The 23579-nt window shown below is 48.5% G+C and overlaps 1 protein-coding gene across 4 annotated transcripts in view; it reads right to left on the bottom strand.

The window, feature by feature from the left end:
- Positions 1–10603: 10603 nt before the first annotated feature.
- Positions 10604–23579, bottom strand: part of LOC149852695 (uncharacterized) — a 43156-nt gene continuing 30180 nt past the window's right edge. For 3 of the 4 annotated variants that reach the window (XM_090029789.1, XM_090029788.1, XM_090029790.1), the window contains 2 exons: positions 14875–14969; positions 10604–13281 (listed from right to left, as the gene is read on the bottom strand). In XM_090029789.1, coding sequence (XP_089885915.1) covers positions 12001–13281; positions 14875–14877 — 1284 coding nt within the window. In that variant the 5' untranslated portion in view covers positions 14878–14969 and the 3' untranslated portion in view covers positions 10604–12000. Of the gene's footprint in view, positions 13282–14874; positions 14970–22253; positions 22989–23579 lie in introns of those variants that run through there. The other variant, XM_090029791.1, reaches the window with a different exon arrangement.

Here is a 23579-nt window from a genome sequence, read left to right as displayed (position 1 = left end):
GCAGAGAGCAACACAGTCCAGGGACCCTGGCCAATGTCACCCAGAAGCGCAGGCCCTCCCAGGAGACTGACATGTGTAGGTAGCCAGTGAGAAGGATTTATCTCTGGTTACCTTTCCAGTGACAGCATCTGTGGGGAGAGACCTAGAAACAGCATAAAAGCCTCTGTTTGCAGGTGTGCTGTGCCTTTTGCTAGCTTGTTCCCACTCACGAACTGCGTGAGAGAGGTACCCTTGCAGACTCAGGCATCTCAGCTTGGTTACTTTACTCAGTAGTTGAACTTGCTTTCTCCTTTTTGTTGTTAGAAAGGACTGGGTAGAATTTAGCTTATCTTAGCGTAGCTATTCAATTACTATTACTATTCAATTCATTTCTTTCAATTTATATTTGCTTTTTTTTTTTGCAAACTTTGAAAAAAGAAACCTGTGTTTTCCCTGCCAGCATGATCCATCACTGTGCAGAGACACACAGATTGCACACACGCACACACATACATAAAATAAAGAAGAAAAATCAGATAGTCATAGAAGAAGACAGACAGACAGCGCACAATTTTTATGTAGCTCTTAATGCTGAAGCAAACAATCAAAGAAGAGTCCAGTGCATGCACACAACAGAGGGAATAAAACACACAACACAAAAGGAGTGACACACACACACAGACCTTTTGCAGCACAGGAAAGATTAATATGAAGCATGCTGGAAAGGCAGGGGCTGGAGCTGGAAGCAGGGATGCTGAGCGTGCTTGCTCAAGCAATTCTGGGGACTGAGGGGGAATCAGAGATTGTGCTACATACCCCTAAAATTTCCCCTAGACCCAGGTCTCCTCCAGAAAGCAGCATCTAGGAGGAGGTTGAGGTTGTGGAGGCAAGTGGCTCAGCTGAGGCAGCTCCTCCTGCTGTTGTGCCTCAGCCTAATGAGGAGGGGGATAAGGCAGGATACTTGCCCTCAACCCAGAAGTGGGGGAGTAATGTAGCGTGGGAGCATTTTGAGGTGGCAGATGATCCCAGGTGTGCCATCTGCCAGCACCGCTGAAGGTACATGAGCCATGGCAAGGATGTGAGACACTTTTCCACCATGGCGATGCTGCTGCATCTGAGGCAGCACCCCCTTGCCCTTCTTCCTGGCAGGCTGTGTGGCCTCAGCACCCCTGTAGTTTTCAGCCTGCTGCTCCTTAACACACACAGGGTCATTTGTGTCATGAGTTTTGCCTGTCAGTAGCTTGGGATGTAGCTCCCCCCAAACCGTTGATCTTGAAACTTGGTAGGCTTACTGCCCTCAGTAAGAGCTACCATCTCGGCAGTTTTGACCCCCCCGTGTTGTAACACGTAGACGTGACAGGAGTTTTGCTTTCAGGAATTTGGGGTACAGTTCCCCCCAAACCCTTACACCCATCTTCTTGAAACTTGACAGACTTCATGCTCATAGGAGGGGCTACTACTCCTCCAAGCTTCATCTAAATCAGACAAAAAACAACAAAGTTATAGATCTTTCATTGATTTCCCCATTATACCCTATGTCTGGATCTCTGAGGTGGCTCCAAAGCTTCATAGATTTCATAGACATCAGGGCTGGAAGGGACCTCGGGAGATCATCGAGTCCAGCCCCCCGCCCAAAGGGCAGGAAGTCAGCTGGGGTCATAGGATCCCAGCAAGATAAGCATCCAATTTGCTCTTGAAGGTGTTCAGTGTAGGTGCTTGAACCACCTCCGCTGGCAGACTGCTCCAGACCTTGGGGGCTCGGACAGTAAAGAAATTCTTCCTTATGTCCAGCCTGAAACGGTCTTGCAGGAGTTTGTGACCATTCGACCTCATCATCCCTTGGGGCACTCTGGTGAACAGACGTTCCCCCAGATCCTGGTGGTCACCCCTGATAAACTTATAGGTGGCCATCAGGTCACCCCTGAGCCTGCGCTTTTCCAGGCTAAAGAGTCCCATGGCTCTCAGCCTGTCATTGTAAGATCTGTTTTCCTGACCTCTGATCATGCGCGTGGCTCTCCTCTGGACTCTCTCAAGCTTCTCCACATCCTTTTCAAATTGTGGAGCCCAAAACTGGACGCAATACTGCAACTGCGGCCTCAGCAAGGCCGAGTACAAGGGGAGAATGACGTCCCGGGATTTGCTCGAGAAGCATCTATGGATGCACGCCAGCATTTTGGTCGCTTTACTAGCCGCAGCATCGCATTGGAGGCTCATGTTCATCTTGTGGTCAATGATGACCCCCAAGTCTCTTTCTTCTGTAGTGCTAACCAACGTAGCACTGCTGAGCCTATAAGGGTGCTGCAGGTTTTTCCTCCCAAGGTGGAGAACCTTGCATTTATCGGAGCCGCTTTGGCCGGATTGAGGCGGAAACCCGGTTGGGATCTCCCAATCATATCACGGCCATCTGAAGCAGCTGGATCTGAAGCCAGATCGGATCACTGCTGACTCGCACAGGCCTAGTGCACGGTGTCCTTGCTCCACAAGGCCATGGGGAGGAGAGTTTCTGAACATGCGTACTTCACGTACACTGCCAACCCACCTGGTAAAAATATTTGTGATCCAGCTCCAGTGGTCCACCATGGCTTGCAGGATCACGGAGGCAAATCCTTTCCTGTTTCTGAAAGACCTTCTCCTCCCCAGAGGGCGCAGCACTGGGGTGTGAGTGCTGTCTAAAGCCTCCACGCATTTAGGGAACCCCTTTTTACTGAAGCCATCTATGACTTCCTGTGGATTTGCCAGTAGGCTTGTGTGAGCAGGCAGGTATTCGATCTGGCTTCAGATCCAGCCGCTTCAGATGTCAGTGATCTGATCCAGAGATCCAGATTGGTTTCCACTTCGGTCTGACCGAAGCGACTCCCTCAGAGATCCAGCCATAGGCTATAATTGGGGATCAATGAAACATCAATAACTTTGTTTTTTGATCTCCAATTCAGGCGAAATGTGCAGGGATGGTAGCCTCTGCTGAGAGCATAAAGTGTGCCAAGTTTCAAGAACATTGGTGCAGAGGTTTGGGAGGAACTGAACCCCAAACTCTTGAAAGCAAAACTCCTGTCACGTTGTCATGTTACACCATAGAGGGGTGGAAACTGCAGGGATGGTAGCCCCTGGTGAGGCCACAAAGCCTGCCAAGTTTCAAGAAGATGGGTGCAGGGGTTTGGGGGGGACTGCACCTCAAGCTGCTGACAGTCAAAACTCGTGATGTAGGTGGGTGCTTGGGCAACTGTGTCTGTCTTGGGGCACAGGGGTTGAAATATTGTGCAGGTCTGGGTGTTGGGCCCTGCCAGGACACAAAGTCTTACAGCTGTGTATGTGTCTCACTGGGGGAGTCTGTCTTCTGGGGCCGTGCACCTCAAGCTGCTGACAGGCAAAACTCGTGATGTGGGTGGGTGACATGGTGTGTGTGCTTGAGCTAGCGTTGTGCAAGATGGAGCACAAGGTTAAAGAGGCCCAGCTCAGGTTTGAGCAAGAAGCCGAAGAAGCAGAGCTCAAGTGGAGACATGATCTCTCAGTCCTGCAGATGCAGTAAAACAGTGGAGCCATGGTCGTTCTGCAGCAGGTGATGTCAGCGGTAGCCCCCCCCAGACTGGACACCCCGATCTTCACCTTGTACAAGGATGGAGAGGATCCAGAGATGTTCCTGAGTAACTTCAAAAAACAAGCGGACCAATGGAAAGTAAAAGAGGAGGACCATCCGAAATACATTGCTGGACAAGTATTGGGTGAACTCATGGTTGTCCTGGACAGTCTGCCCTCTGGGCCTGAGATTAAGCATGACACTTCTAAAGATGTTCTGTTTCAGAGGTATAGGTTGGGGCCAGGTTATTTTCAGAAAAGGTTCTGTGATAATACGCCATAGCAGGGAAAGTCTCTAACTGAGTATGCAGCTCAGTTGGAGGATTTATATTTTAAATGAAGGAAGGGAGCCAAAGCTAACACCATGGAGGAGGTGGATTCATTTGTGGTGTTGGGCCAGTTCCATTTCTGGTGCCCTAGCTAAATTAAAGACCTAGTCAAGGAAAGGATCCCAAAAATCAGCAAGGAGGATGCATTAATTGTGGATTAGCTGTTTCTCAATTATGAGGGACTGAACAGAAGACCTCCCCATTTGGGGGGCACCAGAGAGAGGGGAAGATCAAGCCAGTCCCAAAGCAAGAGAGTGGGCTGCTTCCTGCAAAGCACTGGGTGGCCTTGGATTTGGTCCAATCACCCAAACTGGACAGGAAGGGGTGCTTCAGCTGTGGGGAGTTGGGCGACTTCAAGACCCACTGCCCAAAGTGGGACACCCCCAATAAAACTGTCAACCGAGTAGTCTCTGTATGCAACAAAGAGGGAGCTCTGAGCTGCTCTAAGGGGCATCTCTTTGGGTACATGATTACAAACCCAGGGAAGGTGACAGCCACCTAGAAAACAGAGGTGACAGTAGATGGGAAGGCCATCACTGGGGAAGTGGACACAGGAGCAAGTGTGTCATTAATTAGTGCCAACCTCATCTCGTTCTTGGATATGGTCCGTGGAAAGACTCTTACCATAAGAGGGCTGGGGTGCCAGCTGTTCAAGGTACTGGTAGTCTGTCTCCCCATCAAGTGGAAGGACTTGGCAGCGGAGTTGGAACTGGCAGTGTTGTGGTGTGCCCCCACCCCCACATTGGTGGGGAGGGATATAGATTTCATAGACATTCGTGCTGGAAGGGACCTCGGAAAATCATCGAGTCCAGCCCCCCGCCCGAAGGGCAGGAAGTCAGCTGGGGTCATAGGATCCCAGCAAGATAAGCATCCAATTTGCTCTTGAAGGTGTTCAATGTAGGTGCTTGAACCACCTCCGCTGGCAGACTGTTCCAGACCTTGGGAGCTCGGACAGTAAAGAAATTCTTCCTTATGTCCAGCCTGAAACGGTCTTGCAGGAGTTTGTGACCGTTCGACCTCGTCATCCCTTGGGGCGCTCTGGTGAACAGACGTTCCCCCAGATCCTGGTGGTCACCCCTGATAAACTTATAGGTGGCCATCAGATCACCCCTAAGCCTGCACTTTTCCAGGCTAAAGAGTCCCGTGGCTCTCAGCCTGTCGTCATAAGGTCTGTTTTCCTGACCTCTGATCATGCGCGTGGCTCTTCTCTGGACTCTCTCAAGCTTCTCCACATCCTTTTTGAATTGTGGAGCCCAAAACTGGACACAGGGGTGGGAACTTCCTGGCTAAAGTAATGAAGTGCCTGTGGGAGTACTGTGGGGTTACACACCTCAAGACCACAGTCTATCATTCTCAAACAAATGGGCTGGTAAAGAGGTTCAATGGGATCTTGAAGGGTATGCTGAAGGCATATACAGACTCTAACCCCAATGATTGGGACAAGAAACTTCCACATTTGCTCTTCACCTACTGAGAGGTGCCCCAGGAGTCCACTGGGTTCTTGCCATTCAAGCTGATGTTCGGGAGGCGAGTCAGGGGCCCTCTTGACTTAGTGAGAGCAGAGTAGGAAGGGAAAATCCCCCCCTTTAAAACATCTGTGGTGAAGTATGTCCTGAGCTTTTGCCAGAAGATAACTGATATGATGAAAGTGGTGCGAGACTCCCTGGCCCAAGCCCAGGAGAAGCAGAGTGCCTGGTACAATAAAGGGGCTCACTTGTGTACCTTTGGACCAGGGGATAAGGTCATGGTTTTCCTGCTACTAAAGACAGAAAAACTGTAAGCAGCACGGGAAGGTTGCCATGAGCAGGTCAGGCAAAAGACCCAAGGTGGTACATGTGAACATCCTTAAACCCTACCATGACAAGAATGATGCTGTGCTGTAGATTTCCTTGGTTTAGGAATCACCCGAGGACCTGGAGGAGCCAATCCTGTGTGATGACTAGGGAGGAGTGTCACAGGCCAGCTGCGCACTGTGAGTATATCAATTTAGTTGCAGACTGACTGAGCACTGCAACTTTATTAGCCACTGGGCTTTTTGGTTCGGGATCGAGGAGGTGATGTTGGAAAGGAATGCAATGACAAGTTTCACTTACAAAAAAGAATGAATTTTACTTATGACAACAAAAGATATAGTTTGCACATTTAGTAGTTAATAAAAATGTTAAGCTAATAAACAGACAACATAACAATTCAGATTAAAATTGACAGTGATAATAAAACAGATAAAGAAATTAACCAGGAGTTCCCACTTGGTTAGTAATTTATCGATAGTCCCTTGGTTAGAAGATGCACGTCAAGTTGAATCAGCGAAGTCAGACGTCTCTGAACTGGGCTGCCCGAAGGATACCGGGGGAGGCCCCTCAGTCAGGATCTGGTCCTCGCTCTCACAGGGAGTAAGGCAGATCCGTGGGGTACGGGACAGCAATGACCCTCCTGTTCCGTCCTTCCCCAGGGTTACTTTGACATGCAGGTTCTTTTACATCCTAATTATGCTAATTTTTGAGTTATATTAAAAAATTCATTCATAATATTATTTTACAGCTGTTATCCTATGGGGTTAAAAGGTGTTAGAAATCATTATAGTAAGTGACTGCCCAAGCTTGGGTTTATCCAATAAGCAAATTGCAACACAGCATCTTCAGGTTTGAAATGAACATTACCCCACCTAAATCCAGCCCCTTCAAACTCTCTGACTGTGCTTTTTTGAGATGTCAATTCTTGAAATGTATGGGATAAGCTGGGCAGCTGAATCCAGTTTTTATCATCATCAAGGCTAAATTCTGAGCGAGAAAGAACTGCTAGGTCGGCTAATTTCACAGCTAGAGCTTTGTCTTTGATGCCTAGTCAGTTCCACAAGCAGTTACAAGTTACATTTGTGGGTTACAAAAATACAAGCGTCATATTAGACAAAAGTTCCAAATGCCTCCAAGAAGCACATCTTTATTGCTTATTATTTCTTTTGGTTCTGGCCATCACAGAGGAGAGGCAGGAATTGAGGAGCTCTGCCTGCCTGATTAACTGCCCACCTCAGACAAAGAGAAGTTGCACACAGCTCTCAGAGACTTTGAGACAGTGCTCTACAACAAACCAGGTAAAACAAACCTGGCAATGCACACTATAGACTTGGGCAGCCATCGCCCTATGCGTACCATGCTTTACCTAGTCAACGGGTAAGTGCTGCAGGAGACAGAACGTGAGCTCGCTGACAGGCTAAGGCTGGAGGTAATAAAGCCACGGGCCAGTCCTGTGGTACTTGTCTGGAGGCACGATGGGACCATCAGGTGCTGTGTAGACTACTGGAAGCTGAATGCTGTTACCACCCCCAACACTTACCCGGTGCTCAGGATGGGCTCTCTGCTCTATACCCTGGGCTGAACCAAGTTCCTCTCCACCCTCAGTCTGTCCAAGGGGTTCTGGAAGATGGCACTGGATCTGGACGCTATAGCCAAGTCTGCTTTTACCATGCCTTTGGGACCTTATGAGTTTACCGGTTTACCTTTTGGTATGCACAATTCTCTCGCTCTTTTCAAAGACTGATTAATAACTTGCTGCATGGATGTGAGCAGTTTGCAGTGGCCTACATTGATGACATCACCACCTTCAGTCAAGACTTGGAATCACACCCGATTCATTTAACCACTGTGTTAGACAAAATAAAGCAAGCTGGACTTACAGTGAAAGCAAAGACGTGCCACTTAGCATCACCTGATGTGGTGTGTTTAGGACACCTTGTGGGTGGGGGCAAGATTGCTCCCCTGTGGGATAAGATCGAGGGCATTAGAGACTGGCCAACCCCACAAAAGAAAAAGCAGATCAGAGCCTTCCTTGGTGTGGCTGGATACTACAGAAGGGTTGGCCTTGGGTTTGGAGCAATGGCAGCTCCTCTGCACGAGCTAACAAAGAAAGGAAACACTGATCCGGTAGGCTTGAAAGAGGGGAGTCAAGAGGCGTTTGGCACATTGAAGGCTGCCCTGATCAACCAGCTGATTCTGGGGGCACTGGACTATGATAAGCCCTTTCGTGTTGCTACGGGTACTTCAGACACAGGACTGTGAGCTGTGCTCCTGCAGGAGCGTGGAGGGACATGACACCCCGTGGCTTATTTAAGCTAGAAGTTGATTCCCCATGGGTGCAACCTGTCTATTGAAAAGGAGCGTTTGGCAGTTGTCTGGGCACTACATAAATTGAGGCCCTATCTGTGGGGACAGCAATTCACCATCCTATCTCACCATGCCCCACTTCAATGGCTGCAGATAATGCAGAACACCAATGCCAAACTTCAAAAGTGGGCCTGGCAGCTTCAGGAGTTCAACTTCACTTTCAACCACATCAAGGGAAGCCAAAATGAAAACGCAGATTTGCTGTCATGGAAAAACTCTGGGTAACAGGCCAGATGGACTCAGGCCTAAAGCGCTCTGGCACTGGGACACCCCAGCTAGACTCGATGTTCATGGGTAGTGTCGGCTTTTTTCCTTTTAAGTATAGGAAATAACTTTTCCATACAAGGAACGCCAGTGCCCACAACTTGGTCAAGCAATGGGCACAGGCGCTAGAAGGGGGTGGGAGGTGGGAAGGCGAGGTGGGGCTGCAGCCTCAACCCCTCCCCCCTCTGGTTGCAAACTCTGACTACTGGATTCACCTGGTCTCCTAGGTAACGGTGTAAATTCCATAGGGAGGGGGGAGATTTCACGCTCTCTTTGTGTAGGAGTTCCCACGACTCCAGGTCAGGTGACTAGTCTCCTCACCTGATCAAGGTGATGTCATTTGGAAGCACCAGATTACAGCCAATGGATCTGCTTTTGGGGGGAACTTACACGATGAGGTCACAACAGGGATATAAACCCACCCCTCAATGACGGGTGTGGGCAGGTGACTTTTATAGATTCATAGAAGTCGGGTCGGAAGGGACATAAGTAGATCTTCAAGTCTGACCCCTGCCCTGGGGAGGAGTGTATACTGGGCTCATATGACCTCAGCCAGGTAACTATCCAGCCTCGTCTTAAAGACCGCCAGGGCAGGAGCCAGCACCACTTCTCTTGGAAGTTGGTTCCAGATCCTAGCCGCCCTGACCGTGAAGTAGCACCTCCTGATGTCTAGTCGGAATCTACTCTCAATCAACTTGTGGCCTTTATTTCTTGTTACTCTGGGAAGTGCTTGGGGAACAGGGTCTCACCCATTCCCCTCTAGTCCCCCCTGGTAAGTTTATAGACAGCCACCAGATCCCCCTCAGCCTTCTCTTGTGGAGGCTGAACAGGTTCAGGTCCCGTAGCCTCTTCTTGTAGGGTTTGCCCTGCTGTCCCCTGATCATGCGAGTGGCCCTGTGGACCCTCTTGATGCTCGCCACATCCCTCCTGAAGTGCAGCGCCCAGAACTGGACGCAGGACTCCAGCTGCGGCATGACCAGGGCCGCATAGAGGGGGAGGATCACCTCCCTGGACCTGCTCGAGATGCATCTGTGGATGCAGGACAAGGTGCGGTTAGTTTTTCTGACTGTGTCCCCACACTGCCGGCCCATGTTCATTTTGGAATTGATAATGATTCCAAGATCTCTTTCTGCTACAGTCTTTCGCGAAGGGAGTTCCCCAGCCTGTAGGTCGGCTGCTGGTTCTTCCTCCCCAGGTGCAGCACCTTGCACTTGTCAGTATTGAATCCCATCCTATTCTCATTCGCCCACCCCTGTAACCTGTCCAGGTCCAGATGTATCCTGTCCCTCCCTTCTAGCATGCCCACCTCACCCTAAATCTTGGTGTTGTCAGAATTTGAACAGGGTGCTTATCATCACCTTGCCCAAGTTGCTAATAAAGAAATTGAACAGTGCGGGCCCGAGGACCGAGCCCTGGGGCACTCCACTGCCCACATCCCTCCAGGTTGAATATGACCCATCTACCTCCACTCTGTGGGTGTGGCTCCTCAGCCAATTTGCAACCCACCTGACTGTGTAGGCATCAATGCCACAGTCATCTAGCTTTTTAATGAGAATGGGGTAGAAGACAGTGTCAAAGGCCTTCCTGAAGTCCAGAAAGACTACATTCACTGTGACACCTGCGTCCCATAATTTTGTGACCTGATCGTAGAAAGCTACCAGGCTGGTCTGACAGGACATAGCAACTTGGACTTCCGCCACTTTCTCTCTTTCTCCCAGCATCTGGAAGTGAGTAAATTACTAGAAACTCAACTAAAAATGTAGCTTACTGTATTCTAGAAGCATATCAAAGGCTACCAAATTGGTACTGTTTGCTTTGGGTTATTCTTTTGATACTTCTCAAACCTGTACCGTTTCTCAAGTCTACCCTCTTTAAACAATAAGGCTCTCACTATAACAAGCTTGGTGGTACATGCTTGAGAGGGATGGGGCATGCCTCTATGCTCCCTTTGCTTGGCTGACTAAGGGAGGCTACTTTCTGTGTTTCAGGCTAAAGGAAGCACCCCAAGTTCTCTCAGTGGGTCAAGCACCCTCAAGGTCTACGAGGCCTGGCAGGCACATGGCTTGAAAAAAGACTGATCCCGGGTGGTGGCAACAGTTACCCCAGGTTTGCGGGCGTGCTTCAGGAAGGGGGTCGGCCAGATGTGAGGCACCCAGGGGAGGCACTTGGAGCTTGGTGTTTGGTTGGGTGCAGTGAGGTGGGTGGCTCAGTGCAGGAGCACCCCCTACTGGCCCACCATAGACCACACTTGAGTTAAGGTTTTGAGCTTGTGCTAAAAAGAGTCCGCAGGGCTGTGAAATAGAAGAGGGACATTACCAAGAAGGGTAATGGGACACCCCAGCTACAATGCTAACAACAGCAGCATTGTAAAAGCAAGGATGGTTTGAATAGTGGAAGACTGTTAAGAAGGAAAGAGGGTTGTTCACACCTGTGGAGTGGAGAGGGATTAGTAGGAATCAACCAGGAAGTCAGCTGACCCTCTTAGCACTGCCTGGGTAGAACACCAGTGGTCCCATATTTTGTTGAGAAGAAGTGAATGAAATGATAAGATCATGTGCGGATCAAGGTTTTTGAAAAGTGGGGTGCTGATGGCATGGTGCATTATCACATATAATATAAAGCATATTTTCCTCCAGTTAAAAAGAAACTAGAAGCTTTACTACTATGTGAAGCACTATATCAGCTGTATAAGCAAAAAAAGTATGTTTTATTGACATGTGCACTGATTTGCTAAATTATACATTTGATAGAGATTTTGAGAACTCAGAAACTAAGCAAAAGAATAGAGTAGTAAAAAAAAAATTGCTTCATTCATATATGTAAGTTAGATAGTACAAAGAACTAGGCAAAAATAGTGCAAAGATAGCATTTAATTAATCCTGTAGTCATTATAGTTAAATGTGCAACTCTTATTCAGATTTGTAAAACAGTATCTAGCTTTCTTGAGTTTATTGTCAGTGCCTCCAATACTTCACTATCAGTCACTTTTATCTACCCCTGAGTTCATAGGATCACATCTGAGTCAAGCTTTTAGCTAGAGCTAAAAAAGCTTTGCAGGGCTGTGAAATAGAAGGACATTACCAGGAATACCCAACAGACAGAAACATTGCAGAAGAAAGGATAGCTGGAATTGTGGAAGATCAAGACCCTTCCAAGGGAGAGAGTGTTATTAACATCTGAATTGGAACTGGTGATCCAAAAAAAGCTCCTGCTCTTCAGCTGCCTCTGAAGGGGGTGGGGAAGTAATGGGGCTCAGCACCACTAAATGCAGGGCAGCAGGTATGGACCCAGGGCAGCCTGGCTGCAGGCTGCTGTGGCAGGGGTGAGGGGCACACACACTCACATGCCCTGTGCAGCCAGGATTGCAGCAGGCCCAGCAAAGGGGTGTGTGTGTGTGTGTGTGTGACAGTGAGGGCTGGTTCCTCAGTCCTCCTGATCTCACACCTGAGATCCCACAGTGGGGAGAGAACCCAGGAGTCCTACCCAATGGCCACTCCTGGGTTCTCTTCCTACAGTGGGATCTCAGGTGTGAGATCAGGAGGACTGAGGAACCAGGACATCTGGGTTCTCTCCTACCTCTGGAAGGACTGTGGGGATTAGTGGGTTCAAGTTCGGGGAGGGGGAGCTGGGAGCCATACTCTGGATTGGCACTTCATTGCTTTGGAGCCACCTTACTGACTTGCTGTTGGCTTTTGTTACATACATTTTCCAATTATTGGAATCAATCTAAGCAACTCAGGAAGGGCTTTGAACAGCCAGTTAATAAATTTCTCCTCAAAAGCTGAGATTATGTCCCTTAATTTCTTAACGAATTTCACTTTTTTTGTCTGCTGCAGATTTTTGTAGTAAACCTTTCCATCACTGAGGTACACGTCCACTATGTTCTCTCCTTTCCCAGAGACAAAGACAATCTCCCCAACATCACACTTCATGACCAGTCTTGCATTATCCTGTAGGATCTGTGGCTCAGCGAAGAACTTCTCTATGGCCATGTTGAAAACATCCTCAACCTTGTCAGGCACTCCTTGCAGATTCCTTATCTTCTGGCGCACCATCAGGAGGTTCTCCTTACTTAGGGGTTGTTTACTTGACTTGAGCATCTCTTGATACATCGCCCAGGTCTTTACTTGAACTTTGTAGGAAACTTTGTCATTCAGCCATGTGACAGTGACCGTGAGATCTCTCTCGTGGAACTGCAGCTTTGTCTGATCCCAGGTCATGTTCATGGTGGGGATTTCTTGGATGCACGCTGGCTCATTGTGAAACTCCTCCAGAAAGAGGTTGAAACAGGCTCTCAGCCCTGTGGGTATCTCTGTCCAGGATGCCAGCCCTCTGCGGATTCTCTGGAGGTTCTCTGTGCTCAGCCTTTGGGGCCGGGAGAACAACCTTTCCAGGAACACTTCTGCCGTGGGTTCCTTGACTTTGTATAGGGGTTCACTACTGCACACAACAATCTCACATTCCCCTTCTCCTGAAACAAATCTCAGCTCCCTCCCATCACAGTGGATCACCAGATGAGCATTGCTCCTCACACACAAGGGTTCTTGAGGGAACTCCTTGAGGACCTCCTTGAAACACAGCTTCATCTCCTCGCTCAGAGAACCCCAGGTCTCCAGTGTTTTCTTGGTGTTCTTAAGGTTTTCAATAGTCAGCGGTTGAGACTGATGGCAGAGCCTGGCCAGGTACGTAGATATTGTGGATTCCCTCACTTTGTACTGGGGACAGCCTTCAGCATCGGACACCTCGATCTTACAGTTCCCTTTTCCAGAGACAAACTCCACGTCCATCATCTGGCTTGCAATGACCATCTGGGCATTGTCCTGTACACACTGGGGCTCCTGAGGGAATTGATTTAGGGCCAGCTCAAAGCAGCTCCTTAACATTGGAATCATCATCCTCTTGGACTCCAGCTGGGCCTGAACTTCCCTCAGGTTCTCAATGCTCAGCTTCAATGGTTCCTTCTGTGGTCCGAAACACTGGATGAAAAGATACAAGCAAGATGGTAATTTTCCCACCATAAAAATGGCCAACCAGTTACAAAGATTGTGCTTGAAAATGTGGAAAAATCTTAGTGCTGGTTTATAGCCAGTTTTAATTCAAATGTGTGGCAGGTCTCTTAAATGCTGAACATTGATATAAATAAGGAAGGCAAGTGCCTCTGCAGGCTGAAACAGCCTGTACTTCCCCAGTGAAAATATAAGAGAATTACATGACTGTGTGGGTGAAAGGGAATGCCTTCTGCCTTCTGCTTCCTGCCTGATTGGAGGCTCTGCTTTCTGCTCCCTGCCTCATCTGTTTTCACGCTGCCTGTCCCCTCCATTGCAATCTGCCATATGGCACACACACATGCTGCTTGTATCCTTGTGGCACGTCAACCACAGGTCAGCTACCCCTGGTCTACGAGGTGCACCTCATCCTGTTTTCTTGCCAGCTGTCACTAGAGCACCATTATTTTGAGAAGCAAGACTTTTGAGGTAGCATGTTTTATTGGATGGGACAAATTCTTTTGCAAACACAACTACAGCTGATAACTTTGCTTTCCTCCACAGTTTTACAGCCTTTTCCCACTTCTTGAAGTGTCTTTAATTAGGGCCTTATTTAAATAGCAACTCTACAGTTTTTGTGAAAATCACAAGATTAAGTGTTTTTTATGAAAAATGTGATTTGCAATGAAATGCCCAATGGGGTTAGTTGCTGCATGTTTCACTTTAACAAGATGGCTGCTAAGAGTGTTGGACAGAGGAGGGGGTGATTTAAAGAGACAGGAGCAGCACAGCTGGCTGGGGGAGCAGTGACAGTGGCAGAGCAGAGGAGAAGAATAGCTTTCCCCTCCCCCGACTCCATGAGGTGGTGGCATCGGTACCAGGCACGTTCCCAGCCACATCTTTGTGCCCTGTTCAGCCTGCTCTGTCTGGCTTGGCACCACAGTTTGTTTGGCACTGTGGTGATGGTGGGGGGGGGGGGCGGGAAGCTGCTGCCTGCCCAGCTCCTCCACAGCCCATGGATGTGACATGGTGTGAGGGGGTCAGAACCCCTGAGGTGGCAGTGGCTCAAGGAGGTAGCAGCCAGCAGGAAGGAGCTGGCTCGCTCGCCACCTAGCCTGGCCCAGAGTTGGCCCTGGCCCCAGCCTGGCTGAGACCAGGAAAGCAAGGATATTTTCATCCTGCAGCAAAGCTGTTTCCAGCTGGAGAAACCTTACACCACATTGACCAAGCTCACCAGGACTGACCCAGCTTCAGCTTCCTGTTGTATGCCAGCATTTTCCCTTCTCCCACACCCTTTCTTTTTACTTCCCCATATCCTCCACAAGACCCTGTGCATATACAACAGCAGACATGAAAGGACAGACAACTCCTCTGTTTTTCCTTATAGGAACCTCTGTAGACAATACAGAGCAGAGAGCAATGCAGTCCAGGGAGCCGTGTCAATGCCTCTCAGAGGCATAGGCCCTCCCAAGAAAGGGTCACTTCCTAATGTCTGCTCCTCCACCTGGAGACCACCTGAGGGACATGGACCCTGAGCTGAGAGGGCTTTCAAACAAACCAAATTGAAGGGCATGAGGAACTCACCATGATGTATTGATGAGAGCTGGTTCAGTCGGAGTTAGATGGAGTGCTTCTGCCTCTCACTATTAGGAAATGCACTCTGGGAGCTAGAAGAAAACCTGTAGCAGGACAACAGAAAGGAGCCAGACTCAGTACCCCTCTCTCAGCCCCATCCATTTCTCACTGTGAGGAAGCTAATGTTGGATGATAATGGGAAATGTGGTAGAGGAAAGAAGTGCAAGACTGCATAACTGAGAGAATTCTTCTCACTGGACTGGGGAGAAAACCCATCCTGAAGAACTCAATGCATAATTGATGACAGTGCTGCTGCTCGCCACCCCCTTAGCTACTGGGCCTTGGGTGGAGTGGGGATGCAGCCCCATGCCCTGCCATCAGTGCTGAAATCACAACCCCGCCACCCCCACTGCAGCTGGAGCTGTTCTGGGAAACCCTGTGGGTAGCACGGAAGCAGGAAGGGATCTTGGAGTCCTAGTGGACTCCAAGATGAAAAGGAGTCATCAGTGTGACGAAGTCATCAGCAAAGCTAACTGCATGACAAACAGAACCAAGGAGGGGATACTTCCCCTCTATCAGGTACCGGTCAGACTGCAGTTGGGGTACTGTGTGCATTTTTGGGTGCCACACTTCAAGAGGGATGTGGATAACCTGGAGAGGGTCCAGAGAAGGGCCACTCGTATGGTTAAGGGCTTGCAGGCCAAGCCCTACGAGGACAGACTAAGACACCTGGACTTCTTCAGCCTCTACAAGAGAAGGTTGAGAGATGACCTTTTGGCTGCCTATAAATTCATCATGGGGGTGCAGAAGGGAATTGGTGAGGCACATCTCACCAAGGCACCCCTGGGGGTCACAAGAAATAATGGCCATAAGCTAGCAGAGAGAAGATTTTAGGAGGAACTTCTTCAGTTAGAGTGGCCAAGGTCTGGAATGGTTGGTGCCCTCCCCTACCTGGGGGTCTTCAAAAGGAGGTTGGATGGGCATCTGGCTGGGGTCATCTGAACGTAGCACTCTTTCCTGCCTATGCAGGGGGTTGGACTTGATTATCTATTGAGGTCCCTTCCAACCCTAACATCTATGAATCTATGGATGGCAACAGTGGTTGGGAGGGACAGAGGCAAATTGGCCTACCAACTTGGTCTATTTCTGATGGGTAAAGCCCAGGAAACTTATAGGGATCTGTCTCAGCAAGAAGCCAGGGACTCCTGGAACATGAAAGCAGAAATTCTGTACTGGCATGGAGAATTATAGGTTGAGATTTAGGGAGAGACAGATGCTAGAAGAGAAACAACCCTGAATCTTACAGTTACTAAAGGACCTGGCTAGAAAGTGCCTGGATCCTGAAAAATGTAACTGGGAAGAAATACTAGGCCTGATAGTGCTGGAACAGTTTATTGGAAACTTAGATGAAGGAACCCAACAATGTGTGTGCCAACACCAACAGCAGTCCGGGTTGGAGGCCCTGAAAATAGCAGAGGCCCATGCCAAAATGGAGAAAAGTGCATAGTGAGACAAGGGGATAAAGCCCTATTCAGCCGTAAGTAGAAGAATAGCTGGAGCACTGGGAGAATAAGAGAAGAAAGAAGGGGTGGCATTGAGAGGCATGATAAATGTTGTAATTGTGGGGAAAGTGGCCACAGAGCAAACTACTAATCCCAGGAAAAAAGGGAAACTTGTCCATGAAAGAGACACCATATGTTAATTGAGATGGCAAAGAGAATATCAATATCCCAGAGAAGATGGACTGTAGTTACAGTAGGAAAGTGGATCAAAATCTAGTAAAGCCTACTGTGGAAGTAAAACTAGAAGATCTGAGGCTTTGTGTTGTGGTAGACACTGGTTGCACCCACACCATGGTGCAAACCTCACTAGTCCCAGCCAGTGTGAGGAAACCAAGTGGGGCAATAATGGTGATATGTCTGCATGGGCATGCCAGAACATACAGTAGCGGAATGATACTTTAATGATACTTGGGAAAATGCCTGCCGGTGGGATTATCCATGAATTTACCAAATGCTATGATACTAGGCTGTGACTGGCCTCATATTAAGTAGGTACTGTGAGAAGTAACCTCAGAACTGGAGGTGCTGAGAAGCCCACGGGACTTTAGCGGGCTGAATGAGGGACAGAGAGGACAAGATGAAGAAGAAGGGACTTTACGGGAGGATGAAGACAAGCTGCTGGATATGCAATGACTGATCAGACAAGGACAATTCTGTGCTGACCAGTGGCAGGAATTTGCTTCTTGGAACATTTATGAGAGTAACATGGTCAACTGGAATGGGGAGATCCTGTGGCCAGGGCTGATGGATCAGAAACTACAGTTTGAGGTAAAGGACAACACTCTTTATTAGATTGACAAGGGGATGGCGGAAGAAAAAGAGACTCAGATATTAGTAACCTGTAACTATAGAAAGCCCTTACTACTGGTGGTCCACATCCTGCCTCTGGGACACCCCCACCCCATAGGCCTGTGTGAACAGGAAATTATTCGATTTGGATTCAGCCAATTTGGAGGACAGTGATTCAATTCAAAGATTTGGATCCCTGTCCCAACTTGATTCAGATGAATTGGTTTCACAAGATTCAGTGCTAATTCAGAAAGATCCAGTGATTCATCCATAGACTATAACGGGGAATCACTGAAATACCTATAACTTTGTCATTTTTTGTCAGATTTGAATGAAAAGAGCAGGGATGGTAGGCCCTTATCTGGGCATGAAGCCTACCAAGTTTCAAGGAGGCAGATGCAGTTTTCTGGGAAATTGTATCTTAAACTATTCAAAGCAAAACTCATGACGTGTGACTTCGCATGTGTGTTAAGGCACAGCGGGATGAAAACAGCAGATATGGTATCCCCTTATGAGGCCATGATGCTTGCAAAGTTTCAAGGAGATAGGTGCAGGGGGTTCTGGGAAACTGCGCCTCAAACTGATCAAAGCAAACTTGTATCATGTGTGAATGTTATAGCAGGGCAGGGTAAAAGGAGCAGGAATGGTAGCCCCTTCTGAGGGCATGAGAACTACCTAGTTTCAAGGAGATAGGTTCAGGGGTTTTTGTGAAACTGCACCTCAAACTGTTCAAAGCAAAACTCATGTCGTGTGTTCATGTTAAGGGGTGTAGGTTGTAGCCGTGTTGGTCTAAGGACATTGCAGACAAAGTGCTTTGGGTGAATCTCATATCTTTTATTAGATCAACTAGTTGGAGAAATACATGTCAGCAAGGTTTTGGGTTTAAAAAACCCTTTGTCAGGCTGCGGGAGCATCTGCAGTTGGTGTGTGCTCTTCCTGGATGGAAAGAAGAGTAAAGAAGTCAGAAGCCAGTCTACATGCAAGACAGGCAGTCCGTGAAAATGTAAATTGAGGTGCCAGGGGGTGAGAGACAGGTTGGGGGTGGGGAAGAGGGATGTAGCAGGTAAAGGTGGAGAAGTACTTGGGGAGTCAGATGTCAGGCAGGTTATAGTGTGTCATAAATCCAATGTCTATATTGAGTCCATGAAGTTTTGTATCTAGGAGGTGGATGTAGTGAAGTATTGTTGTTTCTACATCCCTTCCCCAGAGCACTGTGACTGGAGGAGAACTCAGGGAAAGATCACAGTCACTGGCCAGCTACAGATGTCAGTCCTCCTCCTTCCCCGCCCCTTCTTCCCCCCCTGCTCTCTCTCCCTTTCTCAGTTTCTGTTTCCCTGCAAGGCTGCCTTCCAAATCACTGAATCTCCAAATCTTTTTCCAAAACTTTTCCAAATCAATTTGGATGCTTCAAATCAATTCAGAGGTTTCTATGGGTCTCTCGATACAGTTTGGATTTGATGATTCAGCTTCTGAATCAGACTGAATCGTCTCTGAATCAAATTGACAACTGAAGCTTCACCCCTGCCCCCCGCCACTATGCATCAGCCTGGGAAGGGATAAGATGGTGGCCCATATGGTTAAACCTTTTTCTGCCTGAGCATATATAGGGAAATATAACAGTTCTGTGGGGGTTGCCCATCCTGCCTAAAATTATCGACTATACAAGCCCTTGAGCCCTGTTCATACCTGTGCTGATAATTAAAACCTGTTTCAAAGAATCACACAAAGCATCACAGGACCATTCCCCAAATGCACTGCAGAGTATCAATATGTTTTCATCATTATGGATTATGCTGCAAGATACTCAGAAACTATACCTCTGTGGTGGTAACAGCTCCCAAAGTAGCATTGGAATGGATGAAATAGTTCTCCCAGATGGGACTGCCCTGAGAAATTTTAATACATAAGGGGAACAGTTTTTTGTCCAGTGTAATGTGGGGGTCTATGACTCCAACAACTATGTACCATCATATATCATCCCTAGATGGGTGGCCTAGTTTCATAGATTTCATAGACATTTGGGCTGGGAGGGACTCTGGAGGATCATCGAGTCCAGCCCGCTGCCCCGGGGGCAGGAACTCAGCAAGGATCATAGGATCCCAGCAAGATAAACATCCAAATGTGTCTTGAAGGTGTTCAAAGTGGGTGCTAACAAATGTAATGACTGAATGCTGTGAAAGCTTGGCTAGTCCTACACATAACATGTAAATCACCACATTAAAATAACAGTGCATCTTGCACAAAAATGCAAGATCATAGCTGGAACCAGGCAAAGTAAAGCAATCCCAATTGATTTACTCTTCTGGGCTACTTGCAAACGTACCCAATGTTTTCTTATGCCACATCATCATAGTGTTTGTAATCACCTGGAAGTTTTAATAGCTACGAAAAAACCCTCCTGCACAAAAGACAGTAGCTGGGGCAAGACTGGATTGTGGTGACAAGACTTCCACAAAGAAGATCAGCCTCCACTAATGGTTGCATCCCACTAGACACCGAGAAATTGGAGCTTGCAGCACCCAACACCAGACCCATACCATAAGATGATAGCAGTCATAATGAAGGATGGAGCAGGAGTGGATGAAGAGAGTGCTATCAAGAAGAACAAACAGTTGCTCTGCTAGTGATTGCCATCCACTAGGCATTGAGTTAGATAGACCTCAACGCTTACCATCCCAAGCCAAAAAATAAAAATAAAAGTGATGGTTCTTTTAAAAGGAGAATTTTTGGCAGAGACCTGACACACTCATCACATCTGTATAACAAAGCTGAGCGAGCAAGAGAGGGGCCCAGACTGTTTGAGCTAGTGTAACTAAAGAAAGCAGGAAACTACATACACATTTCAACTGAGCTAGTATGACCAAAGAAAACAAAGGATTAAATATATATTTCAAAGCAAGACCTGTAAGAGGTGAAAGGTTGAAACCCACTGAAGGCAGGACATGAGGAACATGATTCAGAAGGAATGACTTGGTGACAAACATGCCTCAGTTACTTGACGGGCAGTCATTGGGCCATTCCTGCCTCGCCTGCTGCCAGAGCTGACCCAAGCAGGGTGCGGGGCCTGGGGTAAATCAGCCCGTGTGGGGGCCCCACCCCCACCCCAATCCCACATGCCCCAGACTCAAGCTGCTGCCGCCATCACCACCAGTGGCGGGGTGGGGGTGGGTGGGCAGCAAGTGTCTGGATGTGAAGCTGGCAGCATGGAGTCACCGTGGCCCCTCTGCCCAGCTCCATAGGGTCCCCCGAAGTGTGAGGCCTGGGGCGGTCACCCCAATTCACTCCCCATCAGCCCTGCTTGCTGCAGACAGGGAATGCTACAAGTGACTGCTAGACAACGTCCACATGAAACCTCTGATCGGTGACCAGGAGAGCTGGGTCATGTCACTGAAGGAGGTTCCCATGTTAATTATTGTTCTACTCCAGTTTGGGTGAAACCTAAGAATGGATCTAGGCTCTTTTCCAGGAATCTTCTTTGAAATGGAAGTCAGGAAAGTTTCCTTTGATATGCATCCATCTCCATTGCTTTCCTTTTCGAAGGGTCAAGACAGGGGAGCTAGAACTCTGACCATTATCTATATTAGGGCACCCCCCAACTTGTAGTTCTCCAGTTCAAGAAAAGGAGATTTTGAAATTTAAATTGGCCAAGCTTTTTAAATGGCAACCTCTTGGGCTGTGATACAGGATATTGGAGCATGCAGTGCAAGGATCTCTGGTGAGGGAAGTAGCACAGAGCACTTGTTTCCTTCTTATCAGTCTGTAAAGTCTTTTCACATCCAGTTCTAGGCACCGCACTTCGGGAGGGATGTAGACAGCATGGAGAGGGTCCAGAGGAGGCCACTTGCATGATCAGGGGGCAGCAGGGCAGGCCCTATGAGGAGAGGTTATGGGACCTGAACCTGTTCAGCTTCCACAAGAGAAGGCTGAGGGGGGGTCTAGTGGCTGTCTATAAACTTACCAGGGGGAACCACTTACCAGGAGAGTCCCTGTTCCCCTGAGAACTACTAGGAGTAACAAGGAATAACGGCTACAAGTTGATGGAAAGTAGATTCAGGCTAGACATCAGGAGGTGCGACTTCACGGTCAGGGGGGCTAGGAGCTGGAAAGAACTTCCTAGGGAAGTGGTGCTGGCTCCTACCCTGGGGGTCTTCAGAAGGAGGTGAGATAATAACCTTGCTGGGGTCGTTTGACCTCAGTACTCTTTCCTGCCCATGGCAGGAGGTCAGACTTGATGATCTGCTCAGGTCCCTTCTGACCCGACCAACTATGAAACACTGCAGCAGCCAGCAGAAAGAGGTTGACTCACTGCCCACCTGACCTGGCCTGAGAAGTGGATCCGTCAAACGTTACAGCAGTGACCTCTAGTGGAATCAGCCTCGTATCCTCTTCTGGGTGTGTGGATATCTGTTTCTAGATTTCCCATTGTTCAGAGAATTTCATGCTTGGCCCTGACTCCCCAGGGTGGCACTGCAAAAACGCACTGTTCCTTTGCTTGTCCATCGCTTTTGTAACCTTCTTAACCTAAATTGTCCAATCATCATGTTTCTTACCCATAGGCAGAGGGAGAAAAAATTATTTGGGGGGGCTGAATGCACGTGCACATTCACTCCCCAATCCATCCAGCAGATAAGTCTGTGAGGGAGGTGATGAGGAGAGTGGGAAGGGCCATGTGGGGTGCAGATTGAGGCCCCTGCCACGTGCATCCTGCCACCAGTTAGGCAGGAGGCACAGCACAGCCCAGTGGCAAAATGCAGATGGTGTTGCATCACTCCTGGGGCAGTGGCAGTGAGGCACACAGCCCATCACACAGCGGCAGCCCACTTCCACCCCACACACAGATTGTGGGGGCATGTGTCCCCTGGGCCTCCACCAGGGTGCGCACAGTGTGGGGACCCACCCATGCCCCTGGATAAGCCACCCAGCTGGTCAGGGTCCCATTCACCCCTGCCCCTGCATCTGCCCCACTCCCTCCCTTAATGTGCGGGCCTTAATCTGCCCCCCAAGTCCCTCCCCTTCACAGAATAGACTGATACTTGCCTGGTGTGCTGGGCAGGCAGTGATCCACATGCTGGGTTGCAATCCTGGCTGCATGGGTGCCCCTCCCTACTCCTGCTGCAGCTTCCAGAGCTGGGCTGCCTTGTGGCCCTACCTGCTGCCCCACTTTTGGAGGGGCTAAGCCCTGTTAGCCTTGGCCTTCCACTGCCTATTTAGATAAGGTACTCCATGAGTCCTATTCTGTTCTTGGTTTTCTTTCCTTTTAGGAAAATTGCTGTATCTGAGTTGTCCAACTACAGCACTTGCTATTCTGCATTGCCTTGTAAGGCACTCTACAATAATTGCATAATTCTGGGAAGTCCTAACTCCTTCCCAGAAGCATTAGCTTAACTCAGTTTTCCCATTACCATCTGTTCTCCACAGTGCAGATCTGTTGCTTGATGATAACAAAAAACATTGGGTCAGGGAGGGAACTGAAAGACGGCTCTTTGCCAAAACTGGCTTGGGGGAAATCCTGAAGAATATAACATGTAAGTGCTGACCATATGACTGCGCCCTGTCACTGTTGGGCCTTGGGTCTAGCCAGGCTACAGCCTCACACACTGCTATGGGTATTGAAATCACCACCACCACCCTCATTGCTGCTAGGCTGTTGGTATGGCCGGGCTGCAGGCTATGCCCTGTGCCCCACTGTCAATGCAGAAATCTGGGGGGAGGGACACATATCAACACAAATAAATATTTACATTTTATTTTATTATGGTGCTAGAGACACTGGTAGGCTTCCAAATTGCTTTAACTTTGTAAACATATCAACAAAACCTGGCCCAACTGATCAATCTCCTCCCCCCATCTCTCTCTCTCTCTTTCTCTCTCTCTCTCTATATATATATTCACACACATAGTGGTCTTTTGTTCTAATTGTGGAAGAATGTGGATTTTGGGGTATTTTTAAAAAGTGGATTTGGGATGCTGCTGCAGCAGTCCAACTGGCACAAGGGACTAATGTCCCCAGATACCACTTGGGCAGGCCTCAGAAGCTTCTTTATATGTGTCCATTCACTTACCATGGGCTAAGGCCCACCCAGCTAACTAGTAGCTCCTTTTCACAGGGGCTACCACAGAAGTTCCTGAGAGAAAGTATCTTAGAGCTGCTGGGCAGGGCAGGTTTTTATACTTCTGGGGACAACACAAGTGCTCTCCCCAACCTCTAGCTCCCTCTGGCTGCAGATCCAAGAGGAGCCAGGCAGGGTTATTTTGCCCCAGATAGCACAGTTTGCCCCACACCAAAGTGCATGTCTGGGCAGGTGTACTGAGGCAAAAAAACCTAAGCTCAAATTTGCGTCATTTTATTTGAACTGCTGCAAG

The sequence above is a fragment of the Crocodylus siamensis genome, chromosome 15 (assembly GCF_052110815.1).
Source record: "Crocodylus siamensis isolate JL-2025a chromosome 15, ASM5211081v1, whole genome shotgun sequence".
NCBI lineage: Eukaryota > Metazoa > Chordata > Crocodylia > Crocodylidae > Crocodylus > Crocodylus siamensis.
Note: the sequence above shows the minus strand (reverse complement) of the source record. Positions and strands in the feature narration are given on the sequence as shown.